At 52.3% G+C, this 19939-nt stretch overlaps 1 protein-coding gene across 8 annotated transcripts in view; it reads left to right on the top strand.

The window, feature by feature from the left end:
* Positions 1-17326, top strand: part of SLC45A3 (solute carrier family 45 member 3) — a 28303-nt gene extending 10977 nt beyond the window's left edge. For 5 of the 8 annotated variants that reach the window (XM_054181053.1, XM_054181055.1, XM_054181050.1 and 2 more), the window contains 4 exons: positions 9563-9990; positions 10256-11089; positions 12604-12869; positions 16367-17326. In XM_054181053.1, coding sequence (XP_054037028.1) covers positions 9819-9990; positions 10256-11089; positions 12604-12869; positions 16367-16816 — 1722 coding nt within the window. In that variant the 5' untranslated portion in view covers positions 9563-9818 and the 3' untranslated portion in view covers positions 16817-17326. Of the gene's footprint in view, positions 1-81; positions 227-1224; positions 1402-4897; positions 5258-9562; positions 9991-10255; positions 11090-12603; positions 12870-16366 lie in introns of those variants that run through there. The other 3 variants (XM_054181054.1, XM_054181056.1, XM_054181057.1) reach the window with 3 other exon arrangements.
* The last annotated feature ends 2613 nt before the right edge of the window (positions 17327-19939 follow it).

Raw genomic sequence — 19939 nt, 5'->3', positions numbered from 1 at the left:
CCTCTTTCATTCCCGGTGATCATTTCTTCCTAAGAAGGATTACAGTAATGCAAATGTATGAAATCCCATGTGCTTGCTTAGGCAGGTCTGGTGGGCAGAGGACTTCGTACCTCAAAATAGGGTGGTGATGACCAACGCAAAAGTTCATGTGCAATTGTTTTATTTAAGTAACTGCGGTGGAAGAAAATACAGATTCAGTGTCCAAGCAGGCTTTCACAGAGTTTTGGTGAGTGCGATCTTTCTTTGGCTTTGCTGTGCTGTTGGGGACACCAGAGAAGATGCCGTGAGCCTTAGACAAGTCTGTTTGTCTGCATTAGGTGTTTTGTCGGGGTTTTTGAAGGACTGTTTGGCTCTGGGGACTGTGTAGGTAGCGTAGCATGGGGTGACAGCCCTGGTCCCTGGCAGGAGAGGGTTGGGCGCTGCTCTGTGGCTCGGTGCAGACTCTGCCTTTGCCAGGACGAGTCCGTGGGTCCGTCCAGGCACAGCAAACGCGTCCCAGAGCCTCCCTGTACGGGAGGTGCAGCCTGGCGTGACCGGGGCCGGCTCTGCTGCGGGCTCCCGGGGGCCGGGGTGTCCGAGCCACCTGTTGGAGCTCCAGACATGGGGAAGCTGCTGCCCTTTTTAACAGTGTCCGTCTCTTTCTCCTCGCTTCCCGGTATTCCCTTTACAACCAGCCCATTGTGCTGTGGGCTACAGCAGCTGGGTGGAGTGTTTCAGGCTCAAGTGTAATTTCAGTGCCTTTAAAAGCCTTTGGAGGGCTGCTTTTTGCTTTTTTTTTTTTTTTTTTTTTTCTGAAGAGGACAGCAACGCCAACAAGGGATAATTTGATGGATTACTCTGCGGGGCTGAGGGGCTCTCCTTAATCCCTTTTGTGGACCTGTTTGACGAGACGCGTAGCAGAAGCCCCCAGCCTCAGGCAGAGAAAAGGCGGCTCAGCAGGGTGGGTTTTACACACTGACATATAAATACGGGCCCTAGTCATGTGGTGCCGGATATAATCTGTGCCCGTTACCACGCTGCGGAGAAGGGGGGCACCTGGAGGGGGCTTATTTTTTCCCTTTCCAGTTCAATTTACATTTTTATTCTTCTGCTAAAAATAATAAAAAAAGAAGAGGGGGTGGGGGAGAGGCTGACTCAGACCAAATGCTGGGGTGATGGGCGCACCGAAAATGAGCTCAAGTGAAAGCAGAACTATATCATCTCTCATTTCCTCTCACGCTCCAAAACAGGGGCTCCTCTCATGAATAAAAGCAAGAACTTGGGTCATGCGGTAGCAAAACAAAGCTGTAGCTCCGACGTAGAGCCAGTCAGCCTTGTCTGGAGGTCTTGAGTTGTTTACAGCAGACCTGATGCCGACTCAGGAAAGGGTGACCAGACGGAGTGAGGATTTCGAGAGCAGAGGTTGAAAATGCTTCTTCTTTGGTTGTGTTGCGTGTGTGTAGAAGTGTGTGAGGCTTCTGTGTGCTTAATGAAGTTTGGTGATTAGACGTGAGATCATCCTGCAGGCACAAGCAGTCTGAAGATCCCTCTGCAGCTGAGCTCAGCTACGGGGTATTTATTGGGGCGCTCAGTCCTTCATCGTGTCACAGCTGAACTTGGCCCTCCACTGCAGCCACCTTCTGTGGCGTCCCTGGTGGAAATGGGGCTGAGCTACAGACCAGCAAGCCAAGATTCAGCCTTGGCCTCTGCTTGTCTGCAGGAAATGCAGTGCCCAGCTCCTCTCTGCACCTTATCTTATCTCGGCCATGCTCCTCCAAGGCTGGACTGCAGCAGGATCCCCTGGGCAGCCTGGAGCCAGTGTTGCCGCTGGGCTAGCATGGCAATGACGCCTGCCAACTGCAGGAGAGTGAATGACACCCGCTGGCATCGCGGTGTGCGCTGGGCTGATATCTGTCCCTGTGAGAAGCACAGCGAGCTCCAAAAGTGTCAGCACGGCCTCCTGACCTCGTTAGTCAGACAGGGTTCCTGTTTGTGACGGTGAGGGGAGGAGGAGGAGGACGGGCTGGAACTGGCCGCTCTTTGCTGCTGTATCTCTTCTGCTGGTCAAACAGGTGGGCACGGGAGCTGAGGCACGGGAGCTGAGGCAGGCAAAGCCTGGGAGGAAGCCTCCCGCCAGGAGCAATTCCTTTGTCTGGCAGGGGAAGAAGCGGGTTGTGGGATGGGGGGGTCGGTGGAGCCTGTGGGCTGCCCTGCTGTCTGTTTGATGTTCGTGTTGCGGGGCGAGGATAAAGCATCCATAGAGCTATAGGCACAGCTCCTGAAAGGACCGTGAGATACCAGAGGCATGAAGGGCAAGCGGGACAGATCTTTCTCCACCGTGGAAAGCATCCTCTCTGTACGACAGGCAGAGCAAGGACAGTGCTGTTAGCCTGCCGGGCTGGGAAAGCATCCTTTCCTAGCTCCCATTCTTAAATATTTTGACCTTGTCACCCATCTCATAGTGACCTTCGTTTGCCTTTTCCTGGGGTCTTTGCTTTATGCGGTTGAGGAATGTGGGACAGTGACCTGTTTCACATGCCCTTGCTGCGTACTGTAAAACACAGAAGACACTCAACAGTCGCTTGCCCTCACAGATGCACTTTTACCTAAAGGAACCGCTGATAGCAGAAAAAAAACTGCCTCCCAAAGCTTCTGCAGACGTGAAGCAGTCCCTTGGGCTGGCTCTGGAACAGCCCAACCCTGCTAACCATCAGGATGAACCAGCTCCCAGGTCAGGAGAGCCAAAGGTAGAGGGGAGGTCACCGAGTGGCTTCTGCCGCACCTCTGCTCCCTGGCAGTTGCAGATGTGTCCTGGTAGCTCTGAAATGACTTGCGCTGTGCAGCCGAGGCAGCAGGAACCTGGCAGGACCTGAGGCTGCATCTCAAACTCCGTCTCGGTGAGCCAGGGAAGGTGAGTGCCTCAGTGATTACGGGAGACAAGAGCTTTGGTCAGCATCTGAGTGGGTGCAGTCTGGTTTAGTGTCCCATAGATAGTGGGAGATGCAGCCCCCTGAAAACCAGCTGATGGCTCCATCTGCTTCAAACTTGGCCCCTTCTTGTCTCTTCGGCTTCTTATGTTTAGTTCACAAAATGGAGATGGTAGTGAACTGCCTTTGGTCTTGGCCCAGTGTCTGTTGGGCTGGGGATCAGGAGAGCAGTGAGCACAAAAGGACCTGAACTAAGCTCTGGCTTTTAGATAGGCTTGAAAGCAGGATGGTCGCGTTGTAGGTGCTGCAATGAAGAATTTGCAGCGTGGCAGGAAAGAACTGACCCCCAGTCCTGACAAATTCAAATGTCTCCCTTTGGACCAAACGGCAGGGAAGGTCTTCTGGGCTGTTGTGGGGACCTGCCCCCCTTCCCGTAACTCTGGACAGCTTTGTAGCATCTGGCATTTGTCCTGGAGATATATATATATATATATATTTATATCTCCTGATGTCTGGGCTGCTGGACACTGCACTGTGGGGGGTGAGGGAGGGAATTTCAAATGGGCTGGGGCACCCGGGTCTTCCTTGTTCTTGTCGGAGGGGATTTCCACCCGCTGCTGCTCTTTCCCTAAGCTGAGCCGCCGAGGCCGATATAATGGAGCCCCTGAGCTCAAAGGAAACGCAGAGTTAATTCAGAGAGACTAAATAAATCGCCAGTTCTCCCATCCCTGCTTAATGACCGCTCCCCTCTCCCCACGCTGTGAATGGGGTCAAGGAGATTTGGGGGGGGGGGAAGGGGAGAGGGTCAGGAGAGGTCAGGTGAGTTTTCCATTTCATCCCGCGCAAGCCTGCCAGAGCTATTCTCCATGGTGTATTTCACATTCAGCTGCAGTGAATGGACACTGATAGCTGTGAAAGGATCTGGCACTGGATGAACAGCCCTTCCCTAAGCACTCGCTCTTGTGCTCTCTCCCACCCTTTCTTCCAAAGGGCTTCCAGGGAGCGGGGAATTAATAACATTCGTAAAGAGCCCCTTGGAAGGTTGGAAATGTAACGTTGCGGTTATGAATGGAAACCCAAGGGCTAGCAATACCCTTCGCCCTCCCCTCTCTCTGCTGCCTGTTGGGAATGGGGTTCCGCACCGAACCTGCCATGCGGGGAGGGACGGTGCGGGTCCCGCTCACGTGGGAGCTGCTGGACCGGAGCAGCCCCCGCCTGAGCTCCATCTCCTGCCTCCGGCACCGGCCCCTACCACCCCCCTCCGATGCTTCTCCAAAAAGCTACGGCTTTTCCTTTGCTGCAAAGGCTTCTGCGGGGTAATTTTTTCCCGTATAAGACAGGGCTCAGGTTATTACAGAGGCCTGACAGGTCACAAAGAGTTGATGGATCTGATTTTGTGTTGCCTGGTCATTACTGTGGCTATTTGTTCAACTGCAGGGTAGGTGCACGACTCGTAAATCAGAGAGGCTGCTACCACATTTAATAACATCTCTTGTCCCTTCTGCACCCATGTGAGAGACTGGAAGGATTATGGAGTGGCAGGGTGTGGATTCTTCTGAGGAATAAATGAGTTTTTCTGTGCCATGTAACTACACCCAAATTTTATTTTTTAAACTGTCCGTCTCTCGATCTTCATTCTGTCTAGGCGCTATTTAGATGCGATTACTTGTAAGATCCTATGTTGGAAAGATTTGAGGAGATTGGGAGGAGGAGAGACTTTTTTCAGTCTTTGCTTGTGCGTGTCCGTCAGCGCCCTGCGCGTACTCCGCTCTCTTCAGGTGTCTCGGGGTTTGTTTCCTCTAAAAGCGAAAGGTGCGGTTCAAAGTCCGTTAGCGAGGGCACACGGAGCAACGTCGGTGCTGGCTGAGAGAGGGGAAGTGGGAAGTGAACGTTTCCTGGCGATGGCGTCGCTTCGTGGAAACGAGTCCGTACGTCTGACATCACCAGTAAATTCAGTCCCATTTCTGCATCAAATTCAGATGGCGGCTTTCCTCAAGCAGGGCCTTGCTGCGTCTCCGTACTGCGCCGAGAACGGGGAGTTTTGTCAAAACTTTATCTGTAGCGTGTGAACAGAGAACAAGCTCTGAGTCGGGGAAACGTGTGAGTCCAATCTGCTGCCCCGCTGCCTTTGGAGAAATGGACTCTCGGAAGCCGCTTTCCCTGGCTTCACCCCTGCTCCTTCTCCCCGCTGGTGCTGCTGGATGGGTTGCTCTCCGCAGGGACTGCCTGCCTTCCTCCCTGTCCTGGGTGCTCCAGCAGGAGGGGAGGGAGCAGGCAGCAGACTCCAGGACTGCAGGAGGTACAATCCTTTCTGCTTTGGTTGCCATTGCTGGAAAGGCTCCTGGGTGCAGGTGGGTGACAGAGGGCCCTCTCCTCTCCTTGCCTTTGTCCGGCAGCGTGTGCTGCTTTGCTCCTGCCCCCAGGACCCGCCCTCCTACCTGGCTGCCAGGTGAACCAGCCTCTCGGAGTTGATCTGTTGTTTCTCTGAAGAGAAAGGAAAGGAAAAGCTTGGTTTGCAAGCTTAAAAGTCAAAGGGAAGCCCTGGATTTAAAGATGCTTTGCTTTTTCTTGTGCGGGGAGGGGAAGGGCAGGGGAAGAGCCTTAGCACTTAACAACAGATGATGTCCCCATGGCACGACAGCTCAGTGAGCAGCTGTGGAAAAGCCCCACACGTGGCTCCCTTCTGCTTCCGAGTGCAGGAAACCTTACACAGAAGGGCTGGTATCCCCCCTTTTGGGGAGGCTGGCTGTTATCCTGGTCAAGGTGCTTGGTACTGTGTTCCCTGGGGAAGGAGAAACGCTGTATCCCTATTGTAGAAGTTTGGGGAAACTGAGGCCAGAGGGCAAGAATTGCCTGCTGTCGTGCAGCTTTTTGGACCAGCCACCCTAAAAGGTCTTCCCATCACAAGATGCTGTGTCTCACTGGGCTGGACAGGCGGTAACCAGCCCACTTGGGTGGGATGTGTAACTGCTGCTGGGAGACCAGGGTCTCTCAGCTAGGAGATGGTTTGCCTAACTGACTCCTTCCAGCTCGGGACAAAGTTATAGAGCGCCAGACTCAAACCAGTCCTCCTGTGTAGTCTGCCAGATAAATTGTCCTAGAAAAGATTAGCAGTTTAAATGAAGTGTTTGGTCGTGGTGCTGGGACTGTTATTGAGAGACAGATTATTAAACTGCAAAGCTGCAAGGGAGCATCTGCTTGTCTTTTAAAAGAAAATAAAAATCCCATGTACTAAATCTCTCTCTGCTGGCTATTTGTGAAGTGCCAGCGGATCAGCAAGGGAAGGTGACAAATGTTAACACCAGGACAGGGCTTTGGGCGAAGTTCAGGTGTGAGCCCAGGGCTTCTGGGCTGGTTTGGGGCAGCGGTGGCTCGGCCCCCTGTGAACAGCGCGGGGCCGGTGCCTGCAGCCCGTGTTTGCTTTGTGCCAGGGGCCCTGGCGCGGTTCTGGTGCCAATAATGCACTGATAATAATAACGCCGTGTTATCAGGAGGCAGGGAGGGCCCTGTAACCAAACCCGCCTGTGTACCTGCAGCTCGGTTCCACCTCTGCTTGCCTGCAAACCACTTCAGTAGCTTTTCCTGAAGCCGTGTACCCGGATCTCCTCTCTCGCTGCGTGGAGGAGGTGAGTCCTGGCTTCTGGCTTCCTTTCAGCCCCGCTGCTGTGAGCCTCCCCAACCTTCTTCTCCATCCCTCTGCCCCTGTCCTTGCAGATCAGCGCTTCTGCTGATTCTCCTAGGCTGCACTGGCATTTCTTCCCAGCTAAACCAATCTGTCTCTCTGTATTCTGTGAACAACATAAAAAAAGTAGTTGATGAGTATTGGGGTAAAATGCAATTTAAACAGAAAAGGGTTCATAATCTGTTGCAACTGTATCTACTACTTGTTTGCTATTGACAACTTCTCATCTCTGGCTGTGCATGGGTATTGCTTCTGGGAATACTGGGATTTTTTTGGTTTTTTTTTTTGTTAAAGCCCTCTGAGGGTGTGGAGGGGGGAAGAGACGGGTCTTTTCTTACCTACTGATAAGAAATTCAGCGCCTCTGCCTCAAAACTGAAATTCTCAGGTAGTTGGGGAGATGGACAGATTCCTGCTTCCTCCCAAGTGCTATAAAAGAGAAGAAAACAATTTTTTTTCTGTGTGTGTGGGACATCTTTTACTTAATGTCTGGGGTTTACCTTGGGATTAGTCCCCCTCTGTAAGCCCTCCAGACCCTGGACTACATTGGATGGTGGACATTACATCTCCTTTCCAGTTCTAGCTCAGAGCGAGAGTGGCTCGGTTAATTTTGGCTTGTGAATGTTCTTCCTCTAGCTAACAGCACCCGGGCTTGTGCTGCTGGAGCTGTAGGGCTGCAGCTTAAATTCCTATCCCAAGGCTGTCAGCCAGCTGGGCACCCATCACAAACGAACAAGGCTGAGACATCCTGTGTCTAGCCCACATCTAAGAAAGGTGGTTGCTGCCCCCAATCGCTTCCTTGCAGATAGAGTGCGTCTGAAGTAATGCTGAGCGTATCTGGGGCCTCTGAGTATTCCTTTGAAGCCTCCTCTAGTGATTAAAGGAAAACTGTTACTGTTCCCCCTCTGCCGTTAGCTTGCTATTTGACCTTGGGCAAGTCATTTAAATGTTCAGAGTTGTTAAAAGGAGATATCTTTTGTGACAGTTGAGGTCTAAGTGAGTGTGGAGGGGGAAGGTGAGGGATCTTGGAAGGAAAATAATCTGTACTTATTGTGTGCAATTGGCAGCCCGTCAGCTCCTCGGCTCAGGAGTGGTGCCTCTCCTCCAACGAGAGGCGGAGAGCGATGCTTGCGTTTTGCAAAAACCTCATCCCACACCTCCAGCTTCACCCCGTCATCTCTGTGTGGGTTACTTGGCTGATGGCAAGAGGGGAAGAAAGAGAAAAGGGAGAACACAGAAACTGTCCCAACTGTACCTGTCTACCAGCACTTGTGCAGTGATGGAGGTCAAATGCACGTGCTCTGTGAAGTCAGGGAACATTAATTTGCACCATGTCTGGTGGTAACGTGGAGGTTTGCCTCTGCCCAGTGTAGCTATGGCAAGGCTGAGGGCCAGCGCTGCTGGTTCAGCAGCTCCTCCTGCATCCCGCAGCCCTTCCAGCCCTGCGAGGTCTGACCTGCTCCACCAGCCGTGGCCTCCAGCACTGGTTGCCTCAGCGGGCTGGAGAGGGAGGCGAGTGTTGTCCTGGAGATGTTCCCTGTAGGAGTCTTTTCCTCTTCCCTGTAATCGAGGCAAAGAATTTAGAGGGGGACCAGGCTGCAAAATTCATGTCTCTTGATGGTTCACTCTCTGCAGCGAAGTAAGGAAAGTCTGTCCCAGCTAGCTGCCCTGGCAGGGAGAGGGTGTGCAGGCAGGCAGGTACGCGGTTACGGCTTCCCTGCAGTCAGGGAGGGAGCAATTGGAGATAAACTCCTCCGCCTGCATGTCTCACATTCTGCTCAGCCTCCTTCATCCCAAAGGACCCAAAGCACTTGGGGGCTGTGCTGCGGTGGGACAGGAGGCAGAAGCGTCCGTGCACACTGGGAGTGCAGTGCACAGTCCAGAAATGGGTCACGAAGCACATTCAGGCCAGCGGGACCTGTTATGCCTTGTCCCCAGAGAGAAACTCGATAGTGGCTCATTTAGGGTGAGAAGTTGGAGCGTATGAATCCTGAGAATTAGGCAGCAATTTGTTTTACTCCTAAATCAGTGTCTGTGCAGGAGCTTAATGACTTGCTAACCCATTCTACCTTTCGCAGCATACCTACAGACTTTCTTCCCCAGGTGCTTTTAGTGAAACAGCAGTTTGGTGGACTCGATGCTGATAACTTTGCAGGATTTCTTGTGATTGTAGACTGACATAGTGGCAGGCTCATAACAGGTTACTAAGAGACATCTGCTTACTCTTGCCTTAGCTGCTTAGCCCCTATCCTGATCTGGTGGCCTCTCCCCTCTGAAGAAAGCTGGAGAGAGGGAGCATGTTACAGGGCAAATAAATGACTCAGACTAATGAGTAAGGTAATTGCCGTTCACTGTTAGATGAGGCTAAAGTGGGTCAGGTTTGTTTGTGAAACTCCACAGAGGCACCATCTGTTCTCTGTGCCCTGTCTCAGGGGCTGGAGGCAGGATTTGGGTGAAACTGCTTCCCCGGGAGCCTGCGGGGCAGTGCGGAGGATGCCCCGGTCATTAGGCAGTGGCGTCTAATGACCAGGGTCTCTGGAGATGACCCTGTGTGACTGCAGGCGAGTGCCTGCAGCCCTGCTCCTTGAAGGGGACTCTTAATTGATTTCACTGGGAGAGGGGACCCTAAATCCTTTGTCTCTCTGCTACAACGGGAGAGGACGGGGCTGGACAGGACACGGAGAGGTCATTAGACCTCCCTTAGCCCGAAGGCGGGATTGGATTTTCCCAAACCGTGTCTGACAAGTGCCTGTCTCACCTGTCACAAGCCCTTGGAGAGAAACCTGGCACCAATGTAATTCGTGTCTTTTAACCCTGCCGCTCTCCCAGATGTCCTCTCATCTTCCTCCCCTGCCTGCAAGCCTGTGGGGATGGGGACTGTCTCTCTCAGTGATGATGTGTCTGTGTGATACCTGGTTTTAGCCTTTTCCCCTGCCCTGGACCCCGCTGTGTCTAACAAGCTCTCTCTTCTCGCAGACCACAGCATGTGAGCAGAAGGAGAAGTCTGGAGCGGGATCCCTGCCTGCCCACGCCCAGCCCCGACATTGCTGGGGCCACATCTTGCAAGAAGAGGAAGAGGAAAAGACCCTTCGTTCACCATTGCTAAAAATGGGAGGCAGCATCTGTCCAGCAGACCAGGAAGGGAAGCTCCAAACCTTGCCTTTGGGGCATCCCTGGGAGTGCCGCAGCCGGAGCGACACAGCCCTCTGTCAGTAAGGGGTGTCGGGGCAGCATGGCGCAGAGAGCCTGGGTCAGCATGCTCTTCCACAACCGCAAGACCCAGCTCCTGCTGGTCAACTCCCTGACGTTCGGCCTGGAGGTCTGCCTGGCAGCAGGGATAACCTACGTGCCCCCGCTGCTGCTGGAAGTGGGCGTGGAGGAGAAGTTCATGACCATGGTTTTAGGTAGGCAGGTTTTTTTCTCGTCTTTGAGGTGCTTGTTTCCCCTTCGAGTCTGGAGGGCAGGGGCAAATAAGGGCATGGAGGCTTGTCTCTGCAGGGTGGTGGCAGGGCTGCTGTTACATCAAGAGCAGCATTGTGTTTGGAGGAGGGGGCTGTGACCCAGTGGAGCTTACTGATTTCTTGAAACATCCCAGGCTTTTTTTACAATGCGTACAGACCAGTGTCCTACAGATCTGGCTGCCTAACACCACTTCTTTCTCTTTTCCAGGGATAGGACCTGTCCTTGGCTTGGTTTTTGTCCCGCTAATTGGATCTGCCAGTGACCACTGGCACAGCAGCTATGGCCGAAGGCGACCTTTCATCTGGATGCTGTGCCTGGGAGTCCTGCTGAGCCTCTTCGTTATCCCACATGCCAGCAGCCTGGCCAGCCTGTTTGCCCTCAACACTCGCCCGCTGGAGATTGCCTTCCTCATCCTGGGCATCGGGTTACTGGATTTCTGCGGCCAGGTCTGCTTCACTCCGCTGGAAGCCCTGCTCTCAGACCTCTTCCAGGAGCCAGACAACTGCCGCCAGGCCTTCTCCATGTACGCCTTCATGATCAGCCTGGGGGGCTGCATTGGCTACCTGCTTCCAGCCATTGACTGGGGTGGCAGCTTTCTGGCCCCGTACCTGGGAGGGCAGGAGACCTGCCTCTTCAGCCTCCTTGCCGTCATTTTCCTCGGCTGTGTGCTGGCCACGCTCTTTGTGACGGAGGAGGCAGCCACCCAGGCAGATGTCCTGGATGGCCCCACACTGAAGGATGCTCCTCCTAAGCCCTCACCTCCTGCCTGCTGCTCTTGCCAGCTCTCCCGGAGCTCCTGTCTCCTGCAGGCCAGGCATGTGATGCAGGCCCTGAGAAACCTCTGCACGTTGGTGCCACGGCTTCACAGCCTCTACTGCCGCATCCCCAAGGTCATCCGGCGTCTGTTCGTGGCTGAGCTCTGCAGCTGGATGGCACTCATGACTTTCATGCTGTTCTACACAGACTTTGTTGGGGAAGGACTGTACCATGGCGTCCCCAGAGCCAAGCCAGGCACGGATGCCAGACGCCACTACGATGAAGGTGAGAAGTGAACCAGCCACTCTAAGGCTGCAGCACCCATTCCCTAGGATAGGAGTGCTTAGTGGGAGCTAGGAATGGGCTCAGCTTTGCTAGTAATGCAAAAAAACATTACAGGAAACTAGACTTTCTACAGGTGAGTCAGGACAAAACATTCCTCCATGGCCCCCGGAGCGTTGCACAGTGGACCAAATAGGGAAACACCTCTTTGTCCTCTGAGCTACCCAGCATAGGACTAGATCTGGCAGCGCAGCTCTGGCCTGGGGCTGAATTGTTAAGTGGCAGAACGGTCTGGCAGGTTACATGCCGAACAGGACGTATCCGGTTCTGTGTGCAGGCTGTGGTTGCTGCTGCCAGGTCCTTTTACTGCTATTCCCTCTTTTTTATTGAGGGGTGATGGTGCTCCACGTCTCTTGGAGGGCAGGGGTTGGAAAGCCGGGACGTGCTCAGAAGCGGTGAGGTGGGCTTTGCTGCATCTTCCTTTTGTGCTACTGTGAGATTCTCATCTCACATCTGTATCTGGGGAGCCCTCGAGCAGTTTCCCCAGTTTTCACCCCTCTCTCCAGTGCTTTCTGGTAGTGCTACCACTGCAGTCAGTAGCTGTCGCATCCGCATCACGGGATGCTGCTCACTGCCGCATGTTACCTGCTTACTGTTGTTGCTTGTTGTCCTGTTTTGCCTGCTGTGCTGTGCCAGAGCCTTGACTTGCTGCCCAGCCCTTCTTTTCCTCTCACTAATCTAAGTATTTTATTCTTGGAGGCACCTTCCTGGCCCTCCTCCTGCAGCTGTATATCTTTCCCTCGGAGTTTTCCACTCACTGCTTCCGTGAGCTCTGCAGTACACTGCCTCTTTGTGCTGAATGTCTATTTAACTTAGAGGGAGCTTAATTATTGTTTAACACTTGCACTGTATAGCTTCCAGCAGGTCAGGACTCCATTGTGCTAGCTGTCATAGAAACATGTGTTGAGTAATGATCCTTGCTTCAAAGAGTTAATGGTTTTAATTCCCTGAAATCTGATAGATCTTTGCAAAGGGTAAGGTCCGGATTGCTACCGGATACTGCAGTCGTTTAGTGGATGTTGTGTACTTTACCTTGGCTTAAGCACAATTCCTTTTGTTCTGTTGCTGGTTTTGGCATCAGATAACAACAGATCCTGGTTCATGAGCAGGTGACAGATCCTGGATCACGAGTAGAAAGGTGCCAACGACTTCGAAAGACAAGAGTGGCATTTGGATTCCTATCTCCCCTTGCCCCTTTAGTTAGACCGGGGTGCCCGGGAGCACAGTAGGAAGTACTCGCTGCTGGTGGAGGGAGGGTGGGAGCTGCAGACAGGGACTATGTTAGGTGATGCTGTTCTGCTTCCTGACCCAGCCAGGTGGTTGCGGCTGTGCCACACTCTGCATGGACTGTCCTGAGTTGGGCACCGAAGGAGAGGGAAGGAGGCCCAAAGGCGTTCGGCTGTGTGAAGCCTGGGTGCAGTCAGGGCAGTGTCTCTCACACCTCTGCTTACCTGCAGGTGTCCGGATGGGTAGTTTGGGCCTCTTCCTGCAATGCGTCACATCCATCTTCTTTTCGACAATCATGGACCGGATGGTGAAGCAGTTTGGGACGCGGGCGGTCTACCTGGCCAGCGTGGTGTTCTTCCCTGTGGCTGCCTTCGTCATGTGCCTTTCCCACAGTGTCATCGTTGTGACCATCTCAGCTGCTCTGACAGGCTTCACCTTCTCTGCACTCCAGATCCTGCCATACACCCTGGCATCACTCTATCATCATGAAAAACAGGTAGGGATCTGCTCCAGAGGCCAATGTGCTGGCTAGCTGTGAGGACAGCTTGGCCAGCCTCTTTTGCCACTTGTAGCTGGTACAGTCAGATCAGCCCATGGAAGAGAAACATGTGCCTCTGTGCAAAGGTTTTCCACGTGTGCCTCCTGTCTCCGGGCTGTGTCTTCTCTGAAGACTCATCTGAAATGGAGGAGATAATAGAGTTTAGCATCCCCTTCCGTAGGCATCCCCTGCTTACAGCAAGTATTATGCAATTTTAAAAAGTGGCGAGTGGGTAAGATGGGAGAAATCAGCTAGGATTGGTGTATCAAAAGGGATGTCCTATGGTCCTCTGTGTTCTGCATATTTTTAGGGAAACTGATGCAGGTTAGTTATACCTGTGTGCATTCTGCAACTGAGTCACATCTGCAGCACTGCCAATGTGAGGTGCTGAAAACCTCAAGAATTTTCAGCTCTTAGGGCTCCTGCTTTCCGATTTTTGTACATAAACTGAGGTTCTTCCTATTCCCCTAACTCCAAGAAGAATAAACGTTGTGAAACTTTTGACACCAATACAAAAGCTAGTAATCCTGTCCCACAGATGTTATCCTTGTGGAGAAGTCCTAGGAGGTTCCTGAGTTGCACACTGGATTAATAGGAGTTTCTCTTGTGCTGCAAATGCAAAATTAATTTGTGGTTTGAGAGCAGCTCTTTCATCCCAATGGCAGGCGGTTCGCTATGCAGTGAAATAAGTAGGAGTTTTTACCACAGGCATCCAGATGTTCACATTGAACAAATACTTCTGACCAACCCATCCCAATTTGCACCAGGCACCCTGTCAAAATAGGGGTACAAGGGAGTGTTCTGCTTTGCAAAAGCTTCGGTTTGGCTGGGATCTCCCATGGACATAATATCAATGGAATGAAAACCAAACTCCACGGGCTGGGAATGTGAAGGCCACATGCCCAAATATTTGCCAAAGGCTTGACAGGGAAACACTCTTAGTACAATGAGGTGTGGGGTATAGCTGGGTTTGGTCTCTCTGTTGCCCTAACTTGAAAGTTCCTCCTTCCTTTACCAACTACTTTGCAGCAGGCTGCAGGGAGACCCCACGAGAAGTAGTCCCTAAAATGCCTTTTACAGAAATCTCTCCCTCTTCCCCATTTCTGTTCTCTTCTTTTTTCTTACTGTTGAAATCTGTCATCATCTCTTTTCGCCTTCCCTCGTTCCTGCTTCCTCTCTTCCCTCTCCCCCCCCCCCCCTTTTTTTTTAACTTTAAACACTCCTCCCAAAGCAAATCAGCAGAAGGGGCATCCAAAGTGGCTGTTGCTTCCACCCTGTGCGGGATCGTTGGCGAAAGCCTGCAGGGCCACCTCCGCTGGAGCTCCTTGCTTTGCGCAGGCTGTGTAAGTCCCTCTGTTCTCCTGCATGGCCTCTCATCTCCGCATGGCCACTAAACCTTGTCTAGAACAGGAGGAAAAGACCTGCATGTCCTAACAGTGCCTGGAAGCTCGGTAGAGGTGAGATGCATGGTGGGCTCTCAGGTCTTCTGCAGGAGATTAGGGAGAGTTGGGTTCCTCATTCCCATCACTCCCCATCAACTACAGAGGGAGGTGAAGCTGCTGATGGAGGCACTGGTGGCTCCTGTGGTTGTTTCCTGTGTTACAAGGTTTGGTTTTAAAGCGCAGGTTCTCACTAAGCTCGTTCCTGTGAGTATGTGTGTAAGTCATTTTCTCTGGATTGAAATTAATTCTCCACACTAGGTATTCAAACACGCTTGACAGAACTCGTCTCTCTGAATAGCCTGGGTCAGTATAGAAACCAAGAAATGTGGCACAGGCCTTCAGGGCAGCTGAGCAGGCTTCGGGGAATGTCAGCATCAAATATGAAGGGCTGGAACTGTGGGGGACATCCTGGTTTGGCTCGCACAATGCCCTTTCTGTGCCGGGTTTTGAGGTACTTTGAAGTCTGATGGCAATAGGAGGCACGTGGCAGGATTTTTAAGCTCCACATAAGATAAGTGATAGTCCTGGATTGATGCATTTAAGTGTAAATTCATGAGCCTGGGCAGAATTGCGGAGCTGAAGGGTACAGCGAGCAGCTGAGCAGAGCCCCGGTAAAGCTTTTGGAAGATGATTGCTATTTAGTGAAGTTCTTCTCATCTGGTTTCTCTTCTCCGATTGAATCTGAAAGTGTTTGTGCTACAGATCTGCAGCCATGGCCCGGGGCGGCACGAAGGGAGCCTGGCTGGTGCTGACATACGCCAGGGCAGGGCTGGGTGTAGCTGGGTGGGTGCCAGGGCTGCTGAAAGCTTTGCGATGGCCTGCAACAGAGCCGGAGTGCCCGCACTCCAGCACCCGCAGGTCCCTCCTCCAAAATGAAGGATAGTTCAGGCAAGCCCCTCTGAGCCCTGCAGCTGAGTAGAGCGCTCTCTGCTCTCAAACAGGTGCTGGTTTTGCCTTTTTATTTTCGTTGTTTGTTCAGTCTCACCGTGCAGATAATGGATTAACGTGTCCTTCGTTATCTGCTCTTCCCCGTGCAGACCAGTGGTCGTGCATAATTGCAAACGCCCTGGAGTTTTAAAGCTGGAGCTCTGCAACATTTTTGCTGTCTGCACATGACTGCCCATTAGTTGTTGGCGTTAACGTGGAGAGCTTTTTGATCCAAATAACTCTGTGTGAATACTGCTGGAGTGAGCCATGCCCCAGAGGTCTCACAGCTTGAACAAAGTGAGGCAAAAAATGGGTGAGGAGAAAAAGTTTTTCTTCCCTCTCCCTTTCCTAGCCTGAATGAGGAGGCTCAGGTCAGGCAGATGAAGCAACTCGGTTGAGGTCACGCATGCACGGTCCGTTGCAGAGCTGAGAAAAGAGCTCTTTCCTCAGTTCCCAGCACTGTGTCATCTACGCTGGTGTCACTTTTAAGTATCAGATATTAAGAAGTGGCCATGCATCCAGGGCTCTGAACTGTTCATCTGCCCTTTGGGCTCTTCTGCAGGAAGGTTTTGATTTTCTACTTTATAAACACTTCTGTTTGCGCTGGAGTGTGCTGGCTCTGATACGTCCAAAGTGGGCTCCAGCCCTTCAGTCCTCTCCTGTAGGTGTGCATCAGCCGATTTCAGGATGGGGTGAGCTGCAGTTGGTGCCCGGCTTCCCTTGGCACCCAGTGAGGAGGTGACAACCCAGGGCTCAGCTCAAAATGTCCCCAAGTGCAAAGCCCGGGCTGGCTATGGGCTGCAGCACTCTGCTGAGCTCCAGAGCTCCAGCACAACAAAGGCACCGTTTGGCCAGATTCCCCCGGTGAGTCAGGGTTGCTTTGAATCCTGTGCCAGTCGGGAAAAGCCAGGCTGGCTCCTGGAGGCCGTCTCACGTGGGCCAGGCTCACTGCAGGCGCTCCCCACCTCTACCAGCCTGACCCAAGGCACACAAAGCAGAGTGGCTTTGCCCCTCTGCCCCCCACCTCGCTTGCTCCACCCTACCTCTGCCTTCTCATTCCTCACGTGCCTTCTTTCTTTCCCCTAGGTATTTTTGCATAAATATAAGAGCAAAGAAGAGGAAGATGCAGCTCGACTGAATAAGAAATCAGCCTTCTCTAAAGGCCTCCTTTCCAGCCAGAAGCTGCCTTACCAGAATGGACATGCTGGGAGCCTCTTCTCTTCTTCCTCCTCCTCTCCTCCAGCCGCCGGCTCGGCTCTGTGCGTCAGCTCCTCCTGCGACGTCTCGCTCATGATGATGGTGGGAGAACCGGACTCTGTGGCTCCCGGACGAGGCATCTGCCTGGACCTGGCTATTTTGGACAGTGCTTTCCTCCTCTCTCAGGTTGTCCCCTCCCTCTTCATGGGGTCCATCGTCCAGTTTACGCAGTCAGTGACTGCCTACATGGTGTCAGCTGCCGGCTTTGGCCTGGTGGCCATTTACTTTGCAACCAAAGTTGTCTTTGATAAGAGTGACATGGCGAAGTATTCAGTGTGACGTGGAAGGCACAAGGGCAGCGCGCGGGTGCCTGCATGTGGCAAAACGAGATGTGTGTGTGTTCACACGGCCGCTTGTGGGAGGCCTCGTGTGGGACCTGCTCTCCCCATGCTGTTGCTGTAGCCCTGGGGGCTAGTTGTGGGCTGGGGCCAGGAGAGATGCAGCAGGGCTAATCTCAGGTGTAAATACGAGGCATCGGGGCATTGTGCTTCGGGCCATAAGTGCTTTCCAAAGGTGCCTTTATCAAAAGAAAGCACTGCACAGCCAGCACCAAAGGGGGTTGTACAGGGGAGAGAAAGGAAATGGACTTTTCCTTTAATAACGGGTCATGTTTCTCTGTAATTCTACCTAAACTGAGCAGGAGAGGCAGTGGTATGGGGAGGGGAGGAAGAAATCATTGGCTCTCCTGTTTTCCAGTTATAGCTGTATCCTCTTCCGCTGCCTCTTGTAGTTTTACTCAACTTCTTGAGCAATACTTCTGCAAATAGGACACTGGGAGGAGATTTCCTTGGAGAAAAAAAAAAAGATGGGTGGCTAAGGTTTGGCCTCGGAGCAAAGGGGGTGCATATATGTGCACGCACGTGTTCGTCCTTTCCCACCTCTGTTCTGACTGGGAGAAACCATTTAGGAGAAAAGTTACTATGTCTTGTTTTGGAAAAACAAGTAACGTTTCATTAGGACCAATTCCAAAAGGTGACTTACCTTTTACCTATGTACCAAGTTGCATCAGATGGAATGGACTTAACTTTTTTTTTTTTTAAACAATTGTTTTTAGCTTTTCTTACGCAGTTCTCAGTAACTCTGACCTCTCACTCCTCAGCGCTCAGAACTGCTGCCTGCTCTCTCCCCTGACAGATCTAGGCTGTTGTGGCTCTTCCGCACCTGGCCCCTAAAATATGCTGCCCTATCACAGGGAAAATCTGTTCTTGGAGGGTTTTCATCCTGTGACAATGAAGTAGAACAGGGAGAGCTCTCCTGGGAGGCTACCTGAGAACAAGGGTACCATCCCCGAGGAAGCTGGAGAAATCCATTGATGGCTAGTTGACACCCACTGATGGCTACTTGAACTCAGCGGCAGTCACTGCTCCAGTAGGTACCTGGAGTTGGTCACTGGCTGTGTCTGTTTTCCCTCAAAGCTGTGGGCACAAAGCAGCCTTCTAGACCAGGCTCTTCCTTCCAGACAGAAAGGCTCGGGGCTGTGCTCGCCGGCTGGCAGGAGCACACCTTGCAGAGCACGCCGCATCCCGGTGCGGTGGCTGAGCTACCACCTTGCCAGCGCACCCAGAGTGTGCTGGAAACAGCACCGTGAACGGGAGGGAGGTAGGACAAAACGTGCCTGCAGCCGCTTACACAGCCTAGTTAGTTCTTGGTGTGTTGGACAGGACGCGGAGCAGGACAGAAACTCTTGATGCTGTTTGTGCCTGTCATTTGCTGATCCAGATTATGTCTTTACTGTTACACCTGTTTGGGATTTTTTTAATTTATTTTATTTTACTTCCAGACAGGAGTCAAGGTTCTTAATGAGGCACAGCGTAAACAATTACCCGTTTGAGAAAGGCAAAGTCCCTCTTGCTCCCCTAGCACTGGGACCAAATGCTCCTGCGTTGTTGAGGTTGTTGAGCTCCCAGCTGTGAGTCATCTTCCACTGGCAGAAGAGTGGCTGCCGCTGTGTGTCCCTCTGGCCAGTCCCATTCCCCATCCGCGTGGAATAATTCTGTTTGTGGCGGATTTCGACCACTCAAAAACTACCCGCACACCAAGTAGGAGTCAAGGTCCTGGCCCACAGTCAGCACTTAAACTTCGAAATGATCCAAACGCTGCCTGCGGTGCACGGAGCAAAACATGAACTGGGTGTTTGGAGGCCAGGCTGGGAGTATGCAGAAGTTCAGCAGTCCTTAACTTTGGCTGGTCTAAACAAAGTGTTCGTGACGAATTTTCTGCGGAGGTGTGTGGGCAGTGAGATGCAGTGGTGAGGCTCTGCTGAAGGGCAATCTGTTGCTATTTTTGCAAGGTCTTGTCAGACTATTCCTTGGCATGGAAGCCAGGTTACTCCCCTGCTGTCTGCAGACGGGTCCTGAGAGGGCTTCTCCTAAGTTTTTTAAACATTTCTTTCCCGTAAAGGGTGACTGTTTTTATTTTATTTCTTCTCAAATTATATGCCTACCAGCCTCCCTTTCCCACAACAAGGTTTGCGTGCTGAAATGCAGCTGTTTTGGGGATGGATTTGGCAGCTGCTTAACCACCTACAGAAACAGTTTTTTGTCTGTACTTCCTACCCTGGTCTGTCCACTCAAGGCTTCAGGAGGAAGTCTTTGAGGCAAAATGTTATTGCCAAAGGTGGAGTGTTTCTTGGATGAATGCTCCTAGTGATCAGTAACCTCCGGCCCAAGATTTTTCAAACAGGTCCCTACCTGACTGCTGAAGTATCCTTTATTTTTTCTAATGTAAAATGATGGGAATCTTCACACGTGGAGGCTGCTACGATGCTAAGTGTTTTTGATAATTGAGCCATTTGGTTTAAGTGCCTAAGGAGTACTTCCACGCTAAACTTCAGGTGTACGGGTTTGATGATAAAGGCCTTAAATGCTTCACTACGGGCATCCAAGTGATCCTTGAAAAAGCAACGGGCTGGCGGGGGAGACAGCCTTGTTTTATAATACCCTTTGGTTTGGAACATGAAGGAGGGAGACGCTGCAGTTCTTGATCCATCACTTGTATCTGTCCCTCAAGAGGAGAAGACTTAAGTCTGCCAGGTTCCCCGAGTGACCTGCCCTCCATCCGCTGAGGTGGCTTCAGTGCAGCTGTAGCCTGGCCGTAGCTGGTGGACATGAATAGGTTTGGGCTCAGAGCACGTGCAGCAGGTTCTGGAGCTGGAGGGCGTAGGATCAGTCAGTGCAGGTCGGGTCTCAGACCTGTCCTTCACTGACAGATCAAATGTGCCCTGTTCTCCCACCCCCTTCACTGCGCTGGGTCCTGGACTTGGCACCCAGGTCTCCTCGGCAAGTCTGGCGTCTGCATGTGGAGAGCTGGCTCTGATCTCACTGGTCCTAGGAGAGGGCAGGCTGGGTTTGTCCAGTTTTCTCATAATTCAGATATGCTTCCGGGGAGGTGCCTGCATTGACT

The sequence above is a fragment of the Rissa tridactyla genome, chromosome 21 (genome assembly GCF_028500815.1).
Source record: "Rissa tridactyla isolate bRisTri1 chromosome 21, bRisTri1.patW.cur.20221130, whole genome shotgun sequence".
NCBI lineage: Eukaryota > Metazoa > Chordata > Aves > Charadriiformes > Laridae > Rissa > Rissa tridactyla.
Note: the sequence above shows the minus strand (reverse complement) of the source record. Positions and strands in the feature narration are given on the sequence as shown.